The sequence below is a fragment of the Solanum stenotomum genome, chromosome 7 (assembly GCF_019186545.1).
Source record: "Solanum stenotomum isolate F172 chromosome 7, ASM1918654v1, whole genome shotgun sequence".
Lineage (NCBI taxonomy): Eukaryota > Viridiplantae > Streptophyta > Magnoliopsida > Solanales > Solanaceae > Solanum > Solanum stenotomum.
This window is the reverse complement of record NC_064288.1, coordinates 994,235-1,007,371: the sequence shown is the minus strand read 5'-3', so window position 1 is coordinate 1,007,371 and position 13,137 is coordinate 994,235. Positions and strand designations below refer to the sequence as shown.

The 13,137-nt window shown below is 31.2% G+C and overlaps 1 protein-coding gene across 1 annotated transcript; it reads left to right on the top strand.

Annotated features, from left to right (window-relative positions):
* Positions 1-2,989: 2,989 nt before the first annotated feature.
* Positions 2,990-5,965, top strand: LOC125870876 (mitochondrial zinc maintenance protein 1, mitochondrial). Its single transcript, XM_049551425.1, has 2 exons — positions 2,990-3,302; positions 5,695-5,965. The coding sequence occupies exons 1-2, from the start codon at positions 3,053-3,055 to the stop codon at positions 5,769-5,771; spliced, it is 327 nt and encodes a 108-aa protein (XP_049407382.1). The 5' UTR covers positions 2,990-3,052; the 3' UTR covers positions 5,772-5,965.
* Positions 5,966-13,137: the final 7,172 nt, after the last annotated feature.

Here is a 13,137-nt window from a genome sequence, read left to right as displayed (position 1 = left end):
TAGGCTATTTTATATATAAATGAAATTGATATAAGTTTAGAGATGTCATGATTTGAGAGTATTGGTTGATAGTTGATCAGTAATGTCAATATTATTGTTGTAGTGCATACACAAAAAATTATAAATTCCGCTATCCATCTGCATATATGGTCTCTAAGACCATCTCCAATCCACCTCTATTTTACTCTCCATTCTCTATATTTGGAGAGTAAAATAGAGAATGAGCACTTCAACTCAACTCTATATCACCCTCTATTCTTCATAGTTAGAGAGGTGAATAGTAGTTCTCCAAATTTGGAGAACTACTATTCACACTCTCTATTTCACTTTTTGAATATTTTATTATTATTTCTATTACCTTCTAATTAACATATTATTTTACATATAATGTCATTAATTAAATATCTACTATTCATACTTCTTTTAAATGTAATATAATTTTTTAAAAATATATTATTTAATATATACTACCTTCATTCCGAATTAATAGTATTTTTTTAAAAAAAATCGTCGATAATATAATTTTATTTTATTATTAATTTTCACTATAAAGAATACACAAAATTAAAATGATAAGATGAAAAATTTAATTTAAAAATACAACATATAATATGATAATTAAAATACAAGATAACAATACAATACATAACATAATAATTTAAATGCAAGATAAAATACAATACATAACATAATAATTAATTCGCGATGAAACAAGAATCATGCTGAAAAGATGTTGAACGTGTATTCGGAGTTTTACAATCACATTTTGCAATTTTTGCAGGACTGTCACGTTTTTTGAGAAAGAAAGTGCTACATGATATAATGACTACATGCATTATACTGCACAACATGATAATTGAGGATCAACGTGATCTTAATGCACCAATTCAAGATGTTGTAGAGGCTCCAACTCCAACGACATAAATGGTGGTAGATGAAAATCTCCGATTTAAACAACTTCTAGCTAGACATAAAAAAAATTAAGGACAAAAATGCTCATTTTGAACTCCGTAATGCATTAATAGAGAATTTATGGGAGCAACGTAATAATTTTGAAAATTGAGTGTTTATGTAATTGTATTTCACTTTTATTTGAATTTGTCCATTAATTTGTATATTATATAATATTTTCTTGCAATTTATGTTATTTAAAATTTAGAATAAAATATAATTTTATATTAAATAAAAAAATAAAATTTTATGTCACATGAAAATTATATAAAGTAATTATTGGGAAAAAGAAATAAAGGATTTATACTATGAAATAAGAAAATAAGAATGGAATAGAAATAATAATATAATATTAAGGAGAGAGAAAAAAATTTATTTTTAGAGAGTAAAATAGAGAATTGGATTGGAGTAAGACTACATTGTGAATACTAATTAAGTTAGAAGGAACAAGTCTATATTTATAGAGTCCTAGAACCTTTCCTACAAGAAAAGGACTAGTAAAGTATTAAAATCTTTTCTTAAAAGGAAAACCTATTTATGGTAAGAAATTAGGGCAAATAACCCCAACAAATCTCCCCCTTGGCCTGAATTTCTGACAAAATAAATTTGTCCACCTTCTTTTACATAATCTTTAGGATCTTGCATCTCTTCTCCATAATCTCCTCCATCAAATCTACGTCTCGACACAGAGAACCTCTCTGAAACAATTTCTCCAACAAAGATCTTCATTACTGTCAAACAGGTTGCGGCTAGAACTACGCCCGCCAAGGTGAACACCCATCTTTCTAACCTGGTTCAATCATCGATTATCGAACCACTGAACCTGACTCCATCATTAAATCTGGCTCTGATACCATGTTAAGTGAGGTCTTAGACCTAACTCACACCCCAAAAACTAGCTCAAAAGGAGGAGGATTGCCCAAGCCTTATAAGGAGTCCACCCATCTCATTATCCACCGATGTGAGACTTTTGTCATTCTTTAACACCCCACCTCACGCCTAGTGCTTAGCATCTGGTGCGTGGGCAATTTTGATTTTGGGGGTCCCAACATCGGGTGAGACGGGCCCTGCTCTAATACCATTTGTTAGGATCGAAATAAGCAGGTGTAATGCGGAAACTCTGAAAAAATAGAGAACTCTATATTTGAGGATTAAAATAGAGCGTAGGATTGGAGATGCCCTAATCACCCCACCAATCTCTCCTTGCCTAGGTTGGTGACTTGGAAATCATCATCTCGATATTTGTCATAATATTCGTTCTTTTGAAATATTACAATTAATTTTTTATATATAATATATTTTATCTTTTATATCTATAACGGTAAAATAAATGTCGACTATTATTAAAAAAAATCATTAAAAATAACAACAATTAACCTTTCTTCTCATCATATTAAATTTTTTTAGTTATGGTCGGAAAATTTCACTCTCATTCTTTTATGTTCTCATACAATTCATGTGAGTTGTTAATTAAACTTAACAATTTTTTAGGAAATTTTACATAAATTGCTTAGTGTTAAGAGCTAATTACATTTTCAAATTACAAAAATCTCTTAAATTTGGTGGAATCCGGATACATCCCAAAACGTCCTGATACATCACGCTCTGATTTCGAATACATCTCTCAATGTTCCGATATATCGCATCTCGATTTCGAATATATCACTCATCGTCGCGAACGTCCTAATACATCGTGCTAAAGTAATGTATCTGATTAATACATCGTGTAAAGTGATGTATCGATCGATACATCGCTTAAAGTGATGTATTCGATCGATAGATCACATAAAGTGATGTGTCCGATTGATTCATCGCGTAAATTGATGTATTCGAGAATATGAAAGAGTAGAAATTTTTGTAATTTTTTAAAATTGTAGGAGATTTTGGAGAGTATGGTAAGATAAGTTGTGTATTCAGGTTATTTTTCCCTTTTTGTATTTGCATCTTTATTTTTAATTAATAAAGTTATGGATTAAAATGATTATTATTTCATACATTAATAATTATATCAATTATGTGATAATTAAAATATTTTTAGATAGTATGGCATATATAAAAGATCAAAATAGTCCAACCCAAAGACCATTGTGATCAGTAGAAGATGGCGAGCGGGAGAGCAGTAGAAGCCCTTCGAGCTTACAGATCAGTGCTGAAGGCCACTCACAAAGCCTTCGCCGGAGATACTTTCATGCTCCAACAATCCGCCGCCGAGGTCAGAAAGAAATTCGAGGAGAATCGCCACGTCTCATCGGAGGCTGATATTCAGAGGCTATTGGAGGATGCAACTGAGGCCTCTTCGTTCATATCTACTATGATTATCCAAGCCAAAGCTACACCTTCCGGTGCTTTTGGTATAAACCCCCAAATCTCCATATTATTGCGTTTATCAATGTCATTTGCCGGTTTTTTTGATATTATGCTCTGGCGCACACCAGGTGTTTGTTTTATTGCTTCAAAGACATATTTTTCCCTTCATTGAAAGCATATGATTTAGATTGATGTGAAACTTTTTATTGCTGCAAACGCATGTTTCATGATGACATTTTTAACAAGATTAAAATTACATACTAGAGACTAGTTCAATGACTTTATGTAATACTGAATGTGGTTATGTTATTTGTTAGAGCTCAGGTCAGTGCGTTCCTAGGTTGGTACGATAGCTTACGAATTTCCCAAACCTCTAAACTGCACAATTGTAAAGAACAAGTTCCAACAATAGTTATTGCATTCAGCATCTTACTTTGAAAGGTGCTATCTTTTTGTTTCATTTTTTGTGGTTTTTTAGCTTAGACCAAATACTAACTATATTGGGGACTTCTGACTTGAATTACCTAGAAAACTGTCATAGTAACATTTAGTGAAATTTTAAAAACTAGACTTAGTTCCATAACATAAAACTGTGGCTGGATCAGCCCAAGTGCAGTCTCTGATATTTGTAACAGTGTCTAGTCGATAGTGCCTAAACATTAAGTTGGGACTACACCAGCAGTAGATAATGCATAGGCACACTCTCTAAAGTTTTAGTGCCTAGGCACTCTCTAATGCCTTAAATCTTTAGCAGAGCGTGGGCACCGGTTATATTTTGTTTAAGATCTTTCCTCCATAACCCATCAAAAGGCATTTTCATTAAGACATGTCCAGTCTCCACTAGTAAATACATGACCATTCGGAAGTGTGCTATGTACTTTTCACTGAGACACATCTCTTTGGAATTGTCTGATTGGTGATCTATAATTGGCAAGTTACAAACTTTCCGTTTCTCAAAAAAAAATAAAATTGGCAAGTTACAAACTTCCAAATATTACTTTTGTCAACTTGTGGTTAAGTCGAAATACCATAATTTTGGAGGCTCTCAGTCTAAAGAGCCTTGGGAACTATTCAATCTCATAAATGCAAAACTCAATCATTGTTGATTACCCTCTCCAACATCTTTTCACCGATCAAAAAACAATGTAAAAAACTCAAGCATTGTATCTTGTGAGTGTTGGCTAAATCCATTAGGAATCTTGTCATGTTAAATAACTTATAAAGAGTAGTGAATCATTTTATCTAGGTTTCTTACTTTATTTCTGTTTACCATCCAAATTTCCTTAATTTGCAACTGTTATCAGTTAACACAAATTGAAAGCATGTTCTGTAGAGAGAATGGTCAAAGTCGTACTTATGTAAAGGGGTTGGACTGATTTGGTCCTTCATATGTACCCCTCAACAGAAATAGTTCTTAGTGTATAGTTTTGGTCTCATACCCTTAAACTATGGTTCCTCTTTACATATCTGTTAAATTAAATGGATTTCAAAGCGCAAGAATTTCCAAGTTCCAGTCTCGTAAATTGAGGCTCAGATACTACATTTTTCTTGGACAAAGTTCAATTCCCATGTCTGCAAAATCACTGGTTGCATGTAAAAGGGAGAGCAACAAATGCAGGCCATCTGGGGATTTTGCCAAAATACTGTGTTGAATTGTTTCAGTGCCCAATTTTGTTACTTGGAGAACATTGAAAAAAGCTGAACAACGAAAGGTTATCATATTTCCCACCTGAAACTTTCCCAAGGCTGATTTTGGATAGTCATCCTCATCCTTTTTGTGTCCTTTGGAACCAAAGGTTCCTCATTCCCAATTTTCTGCTCCCATGTTGAGCAGCAGTTCAAAGGTAACGGGTTCATCTAAACCGGGTACTTTTGACGCTGAGTATAATATTATATGTAAAAGATCACGAAAATTGCAATAAATGATAGGGTATGAACCCATAACTTTAAGAATATATGGGTTCAATGCTAAAAATTTCTATTGTTGAACCCATAAAGCAAAAGTGTTGTGCTTTAATTAATGTGTGGGGACTCCAAAGGAAGAAGAATACAAGGGAAATCAGAAAGTGAAGGAAGCACTGGCAGTACGTAAGTATAGAAAGAAGAAGAAGTGGACTTTGTGGAACTCACAACAATGCTAGAAGTACTACTATCAAATTGAATTGCACCATTAAGTTTAACATTATTTTCGTTTTCTACCATTAGTTTTAGGACATGAGATCAAAGATGTCCAATTTTTACAAACATTAAGAACCATTTCCTTTAAGTGGGGTATATATGAAGAACCAAACAGTCCAACTCCCGTACCTTAAAGGACCATTTTGATAATTTTCTCCTGTTCAGTATCTGCTAAGTTTCCTGATGCTCTTTCCTTGCATTGATTCACTTCTGCTGCCTCTTTGACAAAAATAAATATTGAAATGTTATTTGCTGCAGTGGTGAAGCCTGAGAAAGAACATGCTGGAGCAACGCTCGAGATTCCTTCTGAAGAGATACTTAAAAAGTCTGCTTGAGCATATTCAAGGAAGCTTAGAGCATTTAGACTGCTGTGTTGGCACTTTTATCTTTCATAAACCGTGAGTTTGTCTTTTGAGTTTCTCCACTTGAAATTTTCTCGGAGATTCTGCTTTCTCCAAGGTCATGGCGTTTCAGTCTTTCCTATTTTTGTTACATTTAGGCCATAATTAGTGGATATTGCATCCATCTATCTCTTTCTCTCTCCTTTGTGTCGCCACAACCACCTAGAAAGCAAGCAGATGCGGCTTTGCTTAAACATGGCTACTGTGATGAATGATTTTAAAAGGTTAGTTGGACCAAGTGTGCCACTAAATACAGTTTTAAGTTTTCTTTGCTGACAGTGTAAAATATTTGCACAATGAGTGTAATATGCCTTGCTCCAATTGGGTATGATCCCTTTTTGCACCAGTTAATGCGCAGTGTGAACATTTACCTATAATTGACCTTTATGTGATCCAATTGTGTAAATATTTTTTATGTGATCAGTGGATAAAACTCGCGAGAGGAAAATAGTAGCACAAAAGATCCTTGATCTTTTACCTAAAGGAATCACTAGTATATAAAGTCTTAGAACTCATACAGGGACATTACTGCTATACACCTCTCAGGTTCAATCCTGTTGACAAACTTCTACTTGGTATAGTTAGTTTTAACTGATCTCACCCTGTAAATAACTTTTTTATGTCACACATAGAAGTGCTACCCCATAAGATTGCTCCTTTTCTGCCCAAAGAAACTTTCTTGTATAGGAACATTACTGCCATTCCCCTTATAAGATGATCATTGACGAGATCTCGAGGCTTTTAGTTCAATGGCATATGTAGTACAGAATGAGATCGTAGTGAGTGTACTTTCACGAGTTTGAACCTGGTGGCATTTAGGTAGCGAGGGACGAGTGTAAAGGTACCACCTGTTATCCCTGAGTTTTGAAGATAAAACAGTGTGTTTCTCAGTTATAAAGATAAAAGGAAGCATGTTGACAACAAATTACTTGAGAGTGTCCATTCAACAACTCCAAATAGGCTCTACAAGAACCTTGCATTGGATTATGCATTGTCAAAAAGGGAGAATGTTAGTAGCTCAGTTGGTTGACTCCCCCCTCTCCCATTTCCTCTTCCCCTATCCCCAATTTTGAGAGGGGGTGGAGGGGGGGTGGGATGCATTGTCAAGAACCATATGTACAGTGAGATTGCTAGAATCTCGTAAGGCTCATTAAAAGGGTCAAAAATTATTTCATTTCTATTGCTCGAACTCTAGACTTCTGGTTAAGGATAATGATCCATCCATCCCCATAACCCCGGGTGTTGGCATGTTTCTTCTAATAACAACAATGATCCTTCCCTTGAATTCCAGGCTTCAGCTCCCAGGGCAGGCCATCAATAATAGAAGAGTCCGGAATCTAAATGATGTGAAAAGGACGAAGTTGACCAAAATAAGGGACAAAATCAGAGTTAACGATATATGGACTATTTCTCCTAATACACTCTACCAAATGACCCCCTGTTTACTCGGGATTTTATGATGGAATGTTTTTCCTATTACCTCTAATTAAAATACTATTAGTCATGAACTACATGACTTTCAACAAATTAAGCATAGTAATTACTCCATTATGTTTTAAAACTTGAACGACTGCATGCTTAAAACATTTATTTACTTAAAAAAACTATTGTTAATCTTGATGTTAGGTGTTCATACATGAACTTAATGCGTAAATACAAAATTATTGTATAGTTTTTTCCTCCTTTCTAATTGTATGAAATATTTCTTGAAAGTAATTTCTCCGTTGTTAGTTAGTGAAAGGAACACATACTGAAAACGAAACTTTCAAACCAAGTGCAATGTTTCATTCGTACTTGAACCTTTGGAACTTCAACTAATTCGTATTCACGTTACATAAAGACTCATTAAAGAAAAAACACTCCCCAACATGATTTTTTTCTACTCTTAAGGCTCGAATTTTGAGATTTTCTTATCATGATCATATTTATCTCATGAATATGATTGATAATAACTCATATGAATCAATCAAAACCAAGCAAGAAAATTCATACGTAATTGAATTGTGTATTCTCTACGATGGTTAGGGAGTTACATATCTCTCTCAATCATTCAAAATCATGAAGAATACATCAAATACATGTATTAAAAGATCCCTAAAATTATACCCATATAATTTATTAATATTATATATATTTTTTATATTTATTTTGTGATTGCATTTTAATATTTCACACTCGAAATTTATAACTAATAATAAAAAATAAAAAATAAAAAACACTATTCCCTATCCACTGAAGTCAAACTAGATCTGTTATGAATATTTTAAGCAAAATGTGTCTGATTGGGTTGAGGATGTTGACAGCTCAATAGGAAACTACACCAGTTCATACATAAGTTCTTTTTGTTACTATAAGATTAATTTCATGGATAATTACTTATCATTTAATTAATCACAAACAGGCTAAAAAGGTGTAAAAAATTACAAACAAAAAATGAGTTCAGTGGGACAATAAGACCTTAGTTTAGTTAAAGATGTGTCTCTAGAATTTCGATCATAATTTAAGGGGATACTTGTGTCTTATCCCTAATTTATGTGATACTATTTTCTTGTTAATTTGTCCTAAAAACAAATCATTTCATAATTAAAATTATGTAATTTGTAAATTCTATATTTTACTATCAAGTTTTCTATAATCACATAAATATTTAGATATATTTAACATTGTATATTTAAAAGAAATTCATTCATAAGAATACAAATGTAGAAATAAAATATATTAACAATTATTAAGTAGATTATGATTTGAGTAATACTTGAAAAAAAAATACTTCCTTTATTTTAATTTGTTTGTCTTATCTTTTTTTTTTTTTTTTAAAAAAAATTGTTTCTTTTAAACAACTCTTTAATTCTAACTTTTAACATGGCATGTTTAATACAACAAGATTAAAAGATATTTTGGTACATTTTACATATCTTTAGTTTTAAAACTACGAGATTAAAAAAAAAATCATACCCCTTCGGTCGAACAATAGTTGTCCAATATTGACTTGACAGGTGGATTAAGAAGCAGTAAATGATATGAGTAATTTTATCAAATTATCCTTATTGAATATAAGTCATATAAATATTCAAAAATGAACTGTTTTTAATACTCCGCCCGTCCAACAATAGTTGTCCACTATACTAAAAATAGTTGTCCAACAATATTTGTCTAATTTAAAAAATCAAGAGATTATTTATAAAGTCAAAGGATAATACAGTCAAAGGATGATATAGGAGTAATATTACGCCTATTATTTATTGTTTTTAAGGGGTGTGTTAAATCAATATTGAACAACTATTATAGGATATAGAGGGAGTATCACGGGTGAAATAGGCAAAAATGTTAAATTATTAATTGATTTTATAAACTGAACAAGTATTGTTTGACATAATATAATAGACAAGTAAAGATTGACAATGAAAATATCAATTTAAAGTCAAATAAATAAATGTAAAAATTAGGCAAATGACATAGTATAAGAAAGAAATTACTTCATTTCCCTACTCTTTAATTAATTACCAAAAATCTCTTTTTTTAGTGTTTTTCGGATTGATACGGACGAAATAATATTTGAAGTTGAAATGGACAAAATAAATAACTTTATGCTGAGAACTTTTATTTCACTTTTAATTAAAATTGAAGTATAATTAAATAATACTTTATTTTTTAAAATAAAAAACTCATGTCCAAATGGGTCCAAAAAAGTTAATGTAATTGAAAGGAGTGATTAGTATTTGAAGCCCAGACGCATAGTGGGCGAGTGAAGCGCGTGAATATACAACTGGGCCGCCTTAAAACGTGGGGCACAGTATACTGCCACGTGGAAACAAAGACTTAAAATTGAAGGTTCAGTCAATGTTCAGTGGGCCCCCAAAAGCGTAATTGGGCCCACCCTACTTAGGCCCAACTAAAGATCCATTTGCTCAAAGCGTGGTCTAATCCTTCCTAACCGATGGTGACATCACATCTTTGATTTATTCCTCCTTTTTTTGTGTCTTTCGGAAATAACCTTTTGAAAATAATCTTTCAGAAACCAATTTTCTATATTTACGAGGTAATGATAAGATTGCGTATATTCTAGTCTTTTCAAACTTCACTTATAAGATTTCATTGGATATGTTATTGTTGATGTTTTTATTAGTATATTGTTTACCAAAGGAGGAACTAAATTAATATATTAGAAAAACTAAAAAATACTTTCTCCTACTTTATGTGGTTAATTTAATTGTCTGATAGACTAATGAAAGCACATACAATTTTTTTTTTTCAAAATTTAAATCGAAAGTGTCTGAGTGAATACTTTATTATTTTTTAAACCCAAAGAGTAAGTGATATTTATTTTAAAAAGATATGGCCATGCATATTGCGAACAAATTTAAAGTGTTAATTAGATCAATATAGGTCAAGTCATTTCAAATTAGAAATTTAGAAACCACAATATTCTCTTGGAGTTGATCGACAATATGATATTATTAAGAGAAAAGGAAATCTTTCGGACATTTATAAATTGAACAGATAAAAATGACTTTGTCAGATTTTTTTATATATGAAAATGAGGACGTCTTAGTTCTTATATGTAAAAAAACAAACATCTTTTGTAAAAATATAATTTTTTTTAAAAAAATAATAATAATGTAAATAACCTATAAAATTAATTTATCTTTTTTGTTAGTGCTCGACAAGAGTTGCTAGCAAAACCAAGTTTGAAATTCCACCAATTATAATTTATTAATATAATATAATTTTACAACGAATAACATCCAACTAATTACCTTTTAGCATATATGGCTACTTTAGGGGTTTGAATTACATCAATTTCGTTATGTTTGAAAGGGTCTTTAATCTTGTGACTCACATGCTGCTTTGGTCTATGGAAGACCGGTTCCTCTCCCTTGGAACTCTCTTTTTTTTGCTCTCTTAATGATTCGAACTCATAATATTAATTAGACTGACTTTTAATTGATAGTTATCTATATTTGGTTCAAATGACAACAAATATAGCATGATGAGAGTTTGAAATTAAATTTTTCTTGTTTTCCTTTTTTCTTTTCAATTATTCCTCATTGACATCGATTGATCTTTAAACAATTTAATAAGACATAATTAGATCCAAGACAGAGCACAACCGTCATCACCAGAAAAGAACTAGCCTACCAATTTTGATCCAAAAAAATAAAAATAAAAATTGAAAAATCCCATGTGTTAGGATTTAGGACCACCTAAATATTGTAGGAAATAAATAAAGCAAGAGAAGCAAAGCAAAGCTCCTTTCCCATGTGAGAGTTTCCTAGGACGTGCATAGTTCCCACTTCCCACCAACAAACACGCCATATACTCCCGTCATCTACTTTTAGTTGTCATAGTTTTCTTTTCTAGAGTCTAACTATAAGAACGTTGACTAACATTTTATGATATATTATTTCATCATATTGAAATGAAAAAAATTGCAATTTATAGTACTTTTCGTATAGTTTTTGAATATCTAAATTTTTTGTTTAAATATCAAATTAATGTAATCTAATTTAACTTTAAAATTAATCAAATTGACTTTTGAAAAGCACAACATGACAATTAAAAGTGGATAGAGGAAATATTAATTCTTCCTCCCATTTTCCTTTACCTGTTCCTTTTATTAAAAAAATAAATAAATATATTTTTTAAAATAGAAAGGAAAAAGGAGTCTTTAATGTTATTCTCTTATCCATATGTGATTAGAATATGTCAAAAATTCATTATTAAAGGCCGGAGTTAATAAAGCATGATATTTCCTATGTCTCAATTTATGTGATATATTTCGAATTTCGAGATTCAAACAAATCTATCTTTGATCATAAATTTTTCATATATTTTTTAAATATTTCGAATTGTCAATTATTGTGACTTATAGTACTTTTTTATGTAGTTTACAAATATATAAATTTTATTTTAAAAAATTTAAAAATTTCATGCGCAAATTCCCGATCAAACTTAAGCCGTTTGACTCTTAAAAAAATGAAAAGTGTCACATAAATTGATACATGAAGATTATGTCATATGTACGTGTATTTAAGGGTGTATTGAACATGAAATCAAGAAGGTTAATATATGAATGAATGTGTTTATAATTAGAGTATATATTTATGTGATTTATACATTTGTGATATATACATATATTTAAGGCTGTATTGAACATGAAGAGTATATATATATGAATGAATGTGTTTATAATTAAAAATAGAGAAGGACCACATCTTTAATTATAAAAGTGGAGTATTTATTTATGTGATATTTACATATATGTAATGTCACGTAAAGTGAGTGTTGAATCGGCCTGGAAAAGGAAGTGATCCCCCAACACTAAAAATCAAAATCCTAGAGAGAAGCTGAGAACACAAAAGCTATCTCAGATTTAAAGTTTTGATGATTGAAAAATATTATATGAGAAACAATTTTCTGACATGTTTCAAACAAAGAATTGATAGTGATTGTGATTGCCAAACGACTATTCAAAAATCAGACCCTTATCATATCTAACATAAGAACTGGATTACGTAAATATAATCCTGCGTGAAGAAGATTCCACGTACATAAAATTCCAAGAGGAATTAAGTTTACTGATAAATGTGCAAATCAAGAAAAAAAAACTAAAGATGAAACGATCTTTAGAAATAAAAAACTTCATGCGAAAATCAAAAATATAAATATAAAAATTAAGTCCAATAGAATTTTGCACTTTATGTCTAAGTTAGAGAAGAACCTAATTCTTGAGTGCATTAGGTTGACAACATAAAATAATAATAAGAACATTTTGGAAATTGCATGTCAATTTTCATACAAACAATCCATGATAGTTAGAAAGATTGCCTCTCCAAATCACCTAAAACAATATTATAGTGAAAGTAAATGATTGTTGAATAAACAACATATAAATAATATAATATGGTTGGTTGGGTGCATAATATGTCTGACTTTTTCAAGAAAAATCGAGCGTTAGAATTACTCAATGCATTTTTCCTTCATATTTATTCCACAAAATGTTCACCTTTGAGTAGCTTTTGGTTTTCCAATTTGGGCGGCAGGCAGGCACATTCACTTTCACTAATTAACACCTAAATGCCACTTGTTGCGTCAGATCATTTTAAAATAGGCATAATACATATATGGGAAAAGGGTCAAAAATGCCCTTAAACTATGTGAAAGGAACAAAAATGCCCTTCGTTTATAGTTTGGCTCAAAAATGCCCTTAGCGTTAATACTTTGGTTCAAAAATGCCCTTAAACTATGTGAAAGGAACAAAAATGCCATCCCTTTATAGTTTGGCTCAAAAATGCCCTTA